Here is a 9,706-nt window from a genome sequence, read left to right as displayed (position 1 = left end):
GCCAGGACAGGCTGAAAGTATTGTTTGGGAGGGGCCGAGAGAAGGAAGAGTCAGTCTGCTCACCAGCCATTACACACAGCTGCTACCAGTAAAAGCCAACAACACTTTGCCCGAGTACAGATAAAGTGCCAGGAAAGTCCCTGTCTCAGCAGCCATTCTAAGAACCAGGTACACAACAGGACTGTGGGAATATACATTTGCACCACTGTCTTTGGCAGCAAGATTATTGTAATGCAATAATCCCTCCAAAACGAAAACAAAAATTGGTGGGAAGGCAGGGTGGAGCTCTGGGAGGAGAGGAGGCGGCAGGAGGGGCAGGGTTGCCCTATTAAAGTGTCTGAAGGCACAAAGGTATTGAATGCACGAACAAAATTACCCAGCAACTGTTCAGATCTTGGGCCAGAATTTAGTCACATTAGAAGGCAGAAAGACAGGCAGGGAGAAGAAACAAATCTAGAGTGCATTTCTGCTCCTCAGATCCAGACACCACCAGCTGTCCCTCCTGCCCCACCTAACCCCCTTGTCCCCACAGGCTCAGAGTGCTCAGGGAACACTGACTAAGCACTTGACAGCTGCAATTCATTTCAGTCTCTAGGGTATTTCAAGTGCATCCCCCTCAGGCAAACCAGCCTCAGAACTATGCCCTAAATCAAGGTTCACACAAACTCTGGACACGTGGCTCACTAGCCACAGAGAGTTCTTTCCTGAAGCTGCACTGGAATGGAGATGGGGGAAGTTTATACCCTCTCCCTATTGCATCTCCCCTCACAGCTGCCTTTACTGGGCAGCAGACCACAAGGGCAGGGCACTGCGGTGGGGTTCCAGACAGGGAGGCAACAGCAAGCAGAAGGCAACCCATAAGCTGCACCAGGTGCTTCAGGAAGCAGCCTGAAATAAACCACTGCCAAGGGAGGTTCTGCAGAACACTGTCTGGGGTCCCCTGCTCTCCAGCTGCTGCTGCTTAGGCTCTTTTGAGAATAAAAGCTAAACACTGCCCAGCATTTCTGGAAGACAAAGCCTCAGATGGAACCACTGCCCCTTGAGCTGGCTTCATTAATACCCTACCTGCCACTGTGCTGCCCACTCCCTCACAATATGTCACATGCCACAAGAGGCCCCACCTATGACACAGGATGGCCACCCCTGCTCTAATACTTGCTCTTCCCACAAGAAGGTCAGCTGTTCAATACAAATACAAGGTTCAGCTCAACACTTTGGACTTGCATGCGCCCAAACCAAGCAACCACATCACCCTTCACTGTTTCAGTTCTGTAGATCTGGAGCTCTTTGGGGAGGGTACCTTGTCTTGCTAGGTTTAGATGGTCTGTGATATCAAGTATGTTCTCAGGAACCATCCTCCAAGTCAGCACCTACAACAGCCAAACTGGAACACAAGCCTGACCAGTGGCGCAGATGCACGAGAGGCGACTGCAAATGCTGAAGTGTGTTTACTCCATTCCATCTACATCCTAAACTTGCTTTTTGCTGGCTGACTTTCAGCTAACTGCTGCCTTCCCACCGAGGAAGAGAAATGCAGATTCTAGAATTGCAAACTAAACCAGCTGTTTCATTAGCTTCCCACATAGTAACAAAACAGCCCAGTGCGAGGACACAGACGCTGTTCAGTCAGCTCCTGGCTATAGTCCTCAGAGTGTGCAGGGAGTGAAAATCTGTTAAAAAGTCCCATTAAAGGAGCAGAGCCCCTCTTGAAATCTCTGAAACAGAGGCCAAGGTGGTCACTGCAGCAACTGCCAGCCAACTGAACCAAAGCTGTTAAAACCAAGGCTATGTCCAAGTAAGATGTGAAATGGCACAAAAATCAGCGGCCCCCTCTCTGCTTAAATTTCCTGCTTATTTGTAGTCTGAATGTATCAAGCTTTAACCTCTAGCCACTGGATCTCATTATATTCTTGCTTAACAGACCATCTACTATCAAATCTTCTTCATACAAAGGTCCTGATAGACTGATAAAAGCAAAGCTTGACCTAAACAGCCTGGTGTGGAGAAATGAAGGGTTTGCTCTGTGCCACTGCTAATCTAAACCCCATTTTAACTCTGGAGCTGAGAAACAGTTGCCAGGGGCCCCCTTACCCAGCCAGCACTGTTTTGTGTTCAAGGTGGAGTGAACTCTCCTGCCAATACAATGTGTTCCCTTGTTTCCAGAACCTGGAAAAAACACTTTGTAGCTCTATTAGCAATCTAGTCTAGTCAAAACTATTCTACTTCAATGCAGCCAGCATAGGTATATGGAAGAAGGGAAGTTTTTGGATTTTTATTTATTTATTTTTTTTTTAAACACGGGAGGGGAGGGAATAAAGAGAAATAGGACAGATCCAGAAGGTTAGGCACTGGGTACAGAGGGAAGTTGAAACAAGATTACACTTAGCCCTGTAGGAAAACAAAAGGCCATTAACAGCAAAACAGGGACTTCTTAAAACACCCCATTACCAAAATGGAGCAGGGCAGTCCTCCCAACCACACTCTACAGCTAGGCTGAGGGTCACCCTTGTCATCTGCCTCCCTCCTCCCAAAGAGTTCACAGGCTAGTGAAACCCAAGAGTGCACTTGGGGAGGTGGCACCACCAGGCACAGGTCTTTTGCTGAGTGAGGGTTTTGAGGTGCACCTTAACTGCTCCTGTTGATCACAGGTTTGAACTAAACAAGGTCATGCTTTTCCCTTCCCCATGTTTATGACATTTAGTTCCATGAATCAGAATCATCTGTCTTGTTTCAGAAGGTATAACTAGACTTCAAACAATTAGTGAGGTTTTGTTCCCTCCTTCTCTCACTTCAGATTTATGGTGTAAACATTAGTAGGGGATGATGGCTAGGCACATAGGGAATAAGAGTGTCAATCCTTCCTTCTCCGCCACTTGAGGACAAGGTCTGAACTGAATTCAGAGAATGTTATAATCTTTGTCCTCACACCAGAAAGCTACTCAGCTAGTTTCTCATCATTCACCTGACATCAGCTGACTGGCTGATTCCAAGCATCTTGCTGCCCCGTTAACATCTAGCACCAAGGGATGGCTTAACCTGGTCATGATGCTTCATCTTTCCAGCCTTCCTCACAGAGAACGCAAAACCAACTGTCCCAGAAGAAAGGTCATTACCAAGAGATCAGCTGACAAACACCACTGATCTGCTATTTACCTTGAATGCTCAACATCTGTCCCAGCTTCAATGCAGCTCCTCGAACCTTGCACAGAGTTCTCACAATTCTTTCTGCATTGGCCTCTGACAGGAATGGGCTGGAATCCATAACGGCTTTCTTTCCTGAGGACAGTAGAGAGACCATTAAAAGCTTTGCAGATCCCAGGGACCTCACCCTACCCATCACTTCTCTCTCACAAGAACACACGTCACACCACAGAAATCAGCTCTTACCCCTGAATGATCAAGGCAAGGCCATTTTCAAGACTCCTCAATGGCTCCACTGCAGCCCAGAGGCATAACAGCAGCTCATGTAAGCATACACAACCTAGCCTTAAACAAGCTAGTCCGATTACCACTGGCACCCTAGTCAGCATGGTCTGGCCCACACAAGCCCACCCAGAACCTTGACCAAAGCCTTGGTTGCTTCAACTCTATCCACAACCAAACTAAAAGTAAAGCCACCTTGGGTATATATTTACACAGGCAACAGTCACACCTTTGGACTGGAACACAGACATGCTTTCAGAGGCAGCACTCAGGGGTATAGCTGAGCAAAAGCAAAGATTGGTTAGAGTCCAGTGGCCATTTCTGGAGGTAGGCCTACCATATGTCTTCTCAGTGTACTGCCAAACCACTGCTACCCTAGCCAGGAAATGCCCTTCTAGTACACCCATTCAAGGGCAAAAAAGCAGTGCAGCACAGCTGGCAATCTGCAGTATATACTAGGGACTAATGAAGAGACAGACCTGCTGGTTTTCACAAGATGAAATCTATGCCAAGTTAGACTATGACATTACTCTACACTATGCTGATTGTGCCACCTAGCTCCCTTTACGCCCCCTGATACAGGGGCTGAACAGTTTCACTTTCTACCCTATTCTCCCAAGCATCGTCTGCAAGGAATGAAAAAAATACATGGATCTAGCAGCTTTAGCAACATCCCAGCTATGAAAAATGCCTTCAGTTCCAGCTTGGCAAGCTTTATCAGGATGATGCTACTGAGGTAACATCCTTCAGTTATTTTTATTACAGAGGATCCCTTAAGCCAGGTTTCTAGCTTTCCAAGTATTTCTGACTACACAGGGTATTTCAGAGACACCAAATTTTCTCCCCTAACCCCAACTACATTTTACTTTAAAATACCCTCAAAATACCCAAGTCCATCTGGTCCACTCTACAGCATGCATTACCGTGCTGTATTAGAACTTCATCCCCAAGGTGTGCATGGGCCCCAGGAAGATGGAGACATGGCATGGCATGATGTACTCCAGCTGTTACAACTGCCTGGCCCTTCCTTACTTAAACAGGCTTCTCTCTGCGATGGAAGAGACCCAGTGGCTACCTCAGCTTCAATTCCTCCCAGTCTTCTGTTCTTTGACAATAAGATTGTTAAGGTCTTATTAATCTGGCAAAATACAAAACCCACCCTCGTATGAACAACAGGCCAGCCCTTCCTAGCCTTTTTGACAAGTAATTCTGCAAATTTGGGGACATCTGAAACGAGGCCCAATGTCAACAGGTTCAGCTCCTGACAGAGCATACAAGACCTGACAGACTGCTTTACTGATTCCCTAGTCACCTGCACTTGTGAGCAGGCCTCAGAGGAGAAACACTTTCTCTTTAAGAAGGACGCTCCAAAATGGTGAGGGAATACTGGCTCAAGCCTAAGTCTTCCACTACTTTTAGTTGGACCGACCTTAGTGTCCTCTTCCAGGTCAGGCGGTGCCAGCAAGGAGCAGCCCAACCTAGGAAATTGAGACGGGGGCAGAGAAGCTGCAACTGCACTGCCAAACTGCACAGCTGTTCCAGAAGAGTGACCTGCCAATGCAATAGACCAAGCTACCAACAAGGCTCAGAGAATATGGGTCAAGTCTCTCACAGCCAAGCCACAGGCTGCTCACTCCAGCAAAGAATTTGAAGCTGCACAGGTTGTAGCTTGAGCCAGCACAGAGTTAACTGATCTCTACACGTCACTCCTCCCGGAGGGTGGAAAACAGCTACTGCCTGCACATGGCACTAACTTAGGGCAAGAAGGGAGTGATAGAGGAAGGATGGCAGAGAACACCTGCTCACCAGTGAACACAAGCAAACAGTGCCCTACTGCAGCATAAGGGTCCAGCCACAAGAGAAGGTGATGATAGGCACAGGAGGAAGCCCTGGCTGGCTGGGGGAGAGGTGGGGACCAGTTTAACCTGGCTTTGCCACATTGCACCTGGCTAGGTTTATGCAACTTAGCACCAAATTCTCACTGGAGTTTCCAGATTAGGAGAAATATAGCATAGCTTCATAATGTGCTGCCCAAGCTTGTGGGCAGCCACACAGCCCAGGCAGCTGCACTCTTCCCCTCACACCCAAGCCTACCAAGAACAGCCAAAATCAAGGTTTCCTCCTCTGCAGACTGTGCTTGGCTATGGGCACAGTAGATGCTCAGCACTATCCTCCTCTGGGCTCTAAAGTTTCCATTTCCTTTGACTACTGCTGGTGCTGCCAGTCTTATGTCTCCCCCATCCTTCAGTGGACTGAAGGATAGAGAGGAAGTGGATCTGAGAAAGAAAAAAAGTGAAAGAACCATGAGGGGTAGGAGAAACGGGGTGGTAATTCTGGGACATCGAACAGAAGGGTAGGGAGCATGAGTCAGTGAAGGGAGCAAGGAATGGATGAAAAGGGAAGGGGCTTGGGTAGGAGGGAAGAAGGGCAGGCCAGACAGCTTTGAGCCAGGGAGGAACAGGAACCAGAAAGGCCAGAGTGGAATGGAGCCCTAGAAGCTAAGCCTGGGCAAGCTTAAGGGGGCACTCAGACCAGGCGAGGCTGCAGTGGTCCCGAGCAAGCACCCCCTAAGGACTCTCTGTAACACACACACACAAAGCAGTTAATCGTTAAGATTATACCAAGAATCTGATGAACCCTGTCAGGTCAACAACAACCTTATCAGAAATAAAAAAAAGAAAGTAAGGAAAAAAAGAAAGAAAAACAAACATGACTGCAAAAAAAACACACAAGCAGTAACCTAAACACCAGTCAGCCAAGCCATCTGCGATAAGGTGTTGCCAGGCTGCATCCTCTGCTACAAAGGGGCACAACCCAGATACTGACTCAAAAAGTGGGGTTTACAGTTTATTTACATAAGATAGTCCTGGAAGGAGAACTATCAGCACCAAAGGAGAGCAGGCTTGAAACCAAGAGGGAATAAATACACCTCATGAAACATGCCCCTTCCAGCTAGTTTGGGTCTCACAATTTTTTTTCCCCCAGGGAAAAAGTAGGCTAGTGAAAGTAATTTTTTTTTTTTGGTCCTCTCTTCCAGTTAGGATGAGTGTAAGCACCTGCATCAGCAAGAGCAAAAAGCAGAGGTTAAGTCAAAACAAATCTGAGGCAGCTTCAGAAAAAGAATTCAGGTGTCCTGGCTTCTAGCTTTGTGCTCCAACCTCTAGACCACAGCATTCCCCAGAAGTAGGCTGCTAAACCTTTTCTCTGTCAAAGCCTGAGACACAAAATGTCTCAAGGAATGCTAAAGCCACCTCTCTCGACTCGGTGGATCCTTCCAGAGACAGCTCAGCTTCATCCAAATCTATGCTGTGCTCAAAGCTGCTTTACCGCTCAGTCTTGCCACACCCCAACAACTGCTGCTAATTTTTCCTTAAACTGGATTTTAAAATGGAGAGCAAAGCAAGCCAAGTAGTGACCACGGGCAAGATTCTTTTCCATCTTTTTCTAGCATCATCAACTATGTATACCCTTCAGGGCAGAAAGACGGGTCCTGAATCTAACCTGAAACAGGACTGACAACTTAAGCAGATGGACATATTTGTTCCACAGACCAACAGCCAGTACCAACAACTGGGACCTCAAGTAGGATTTGTCTGGCTTGGTGTTTCCATGGTGGTCCACCAATAGCTCTGGTAAGCACTGCTGTACAATCAGTCCATCAATCATGTTAAAACTGACTTTGCAGCTAAAGTCCCCTTTGCTTATACTGGAGGGTATTTATGTGGAGGCTGGGTTTTGGGGTTTCTTTTTTTTTTAATTTTTTTAATTATTATTGTTATTATTATTATTATTATTATTATTATTTCTGGAAACTCTTCCAACACCTATGTAAGCCCGCTGTGTTAAATACACATTCTAAGTATACACAGTCCAGGCAGCAATAGTGAAGCTGTTGGGAAGGTCAGTGGTGACCTACGGTACTATTTTTAACTTACTACCTTGGCAAAGTAATTGAAACTGGTCCATGCTCTACCCTGGAAATGTGACAATGCTGTTCTTTTTATAGGATTTATTTCTATTAAGTGGCTCCCTTCAGGTTAAACAGATTGGAGCAATAAAAGCTCAAAGATATATGCTGTTGACTGCTACCTCTGTGGTTCTGGCAGTAGATAGCACTGATATCTGTGTTCTACACACACAAGCATAGGTGACTGGTAGGGAGGGCACAGGGGGTGAAGGAGAGGGGGGAGCTACTACAGGGACATCCCCACTGCCGACACCACTGGCATCTTCTGCGGGTGCTCACCACCCCTGTCCCCACCGGCTTCTCCAGGTACTCGCCAGTCCCATGCCCACCACCTCCAGCTTCAGTAGGTGCCCTCCCAGACTCCCAGCTGCCTTTGCACATGAGGTGGGGAAAAAAAGTAAGGACTCTCTCAAGTATCTCACCCCCACAACATGTCCTGCCCCTGCATGCTTATGGACCAAAGACTCTCTGACCTTTGGTCAGAAGGATCCTATCTGACCTACAGCTGCTGCTGGGAGTAAGTGTGAAAGATGCCTCAAAAAGGAAGATGGAAAGATTGGGTCCAAAGCACAGGTGATCAGAGAAAACTGAAGAAACTAAGAATTGAGAAGAGGAATGGAAGCAGTCAGAGGAGGGCTGCTGGGGAGGCCAGCACAGTTGCTAAGTGGTCTAGAATGGGGGCAGGAGGCCACAAAGCTTCAAAAACAGGACAGAAGTGTGGTTCAGTCCCAGAGGTAGAAAAAGGACAAGGTAGGAACACTGCAAAGGGGGGGAAAAAAAAAAAAATACTGACTGGGCTAGACCAAGCAACACCTAGCAGTACTTGGGTCCAAGGCACAGGTAGTGGGAGAGGGGCAAAGAAACTGAAAATGGAGAAATGAAATAGGGACCAGAGGATGGCTCCCGGGGAGGCCAGAAGAGCTCCTAGAGGGTCAAGTCCTGTTATTACAATATTTTATGTATATCCTCCAATTTCACAGGCTGGATACAGAGCTCCTCATCTCCAGCAAGTTTTATAACTCTGCAGGCTCATAGTTTCACCAAAGGGAGTGCCCAACTAGGAGGAACTTGACAAGCAGAAGCATATATACATACAATCATGTAATATCTCTACTAGGAATGCTGGAGACAATCTCCATCTCCAAGCAGGTACATGCAGCCTGTCAGCCAAGCTGCAGAGTGCTCCAAGCAAACCTTCAGAAATCCTACAGGCTACATACTGTCTTGAGCCATGCATCCTAGATACTGCCTATGTGCGAGCACAACAGACTAGCTGGATATGCAGCATTTGCAGAAAGCAGCAACTTGTCACAAATCTAAGACCGTCAATGGTTGCAAGGTGGGTTTTTTGATGTTGTCATTTCTTGGGGTTTTATTGTTTTGTTTTGGCCTAGTTGTTTGGAGTTTTTGTTTAAATTTTAAAAGAAAAGCAAAAGCAATTTCATAGGTCAAAGACTAGGCTGTAAATACCAGACCCCAGCCACAGGGAAATTTATCCACTGTTATCAAGAGATTAATCCACCTTCACTGGGGCTTGTGGTCAGCTTCCTGAACACACATTCAGCCCTCCTCTTTCTCCAGCCTGCTCTTTTGGTCTAACCAGCCTATGGCTTTAGTCATCTTCAGCTGAAAGGGACTCAATAACCCATTCTCCTCTTTCCAACTCAAAGCAATTCCTCAAAACTGGGAATATTTTGGCTCCGTCTCCATATTTATTCCACCATTTACAGAGTTTTAACTCTCTCCACTGCTCCTCCTACTCAGTGGAAGGTCAGAACATACTGAGCATGACCGGTATACAGCAGATACCACCTTGCAGGACAGAAAAGGATCCATGCTGGGGAAAGAAGCATTTACCATGCCATGCTGATGTCAGGTCACCATCAACCCCCCTGCTGCAAGATACCTGGTCCAGTGCCAGCACCACAGCTGTGTTCAGCAGAAAGGTAGACAAACATAAATCTGGGCCTATGTAACAAGCTTAGGTTCTGTGCCAGTGGCAGGGGTATGAGAGGTCTATATGCAGCTTCCCCACTACAAGGGACATTCTTCCTTCTGCACAAACCCACGTGCCCTCTAAAATCTCCAGAAACAGAGCAGCGAAGAGTATCTTCCAGAACAGAACCTGATGGCTGACAGGGCCTGGACTGGAACACTTTGGGAGGGAGGGAGAAGGGGAAGCAAACAAGACTTCTCCATCGGGCAGCGTGGAGAGGCAGTCAGGAAGGCCAACCGCACCTTGGCATGCATCCACAGACGCATCTCGAGCAGGTCCAAAGAGCTGATCCTCCCCCTCTATGCGGCACTGGTCAGGCC

General features: G+C 47.2%; 1 protein-coding gene across 1 annotated transcript in view; it reads right to left on the bottom strand.

Annotated features, from left to right (window-relative positions):
- COQ8A (coenzyme Q8A) overlaps window positions 1-9,706 on the bottom strand; it is a 64,252-nt gene that overhangs the window by 14,458 nt on the left and 40,088 nt on the right. The window contains exon 7 of the mRNA XM_019549569.1: window positions 3,154-3,276. Within this exon, the coding sequence (XP_019405114.1) occupies window positions 3,154-3,276 (123 nt within the window). The remainder of the gene's footprint in view (window positions 1-3,153; window positions 3,277-9,706) is intronic.

The sequence above is a fragment of the Crocodylus porosus genome, unplaced genomic scaffold (assembly GCF_001723895.1).
Source record: "Crocodylus porosus isolate Cpor-Errol unplaced genomic scaffold, CroPor_comp1, whole genome shotgun sequence".
Classification (NCBI taxonomy): domain Eukaryota; kingdom Metazoa; phylum Chordata; order Crocodylia; family Crocodylidae; genus Crocodylus; species Crocodylus porosus.
The sequence above is the reverse complement of the archived record's forward strand: the minus strand, read 5'-3'. Positions and strand labels throughout refer to the sequence as shown.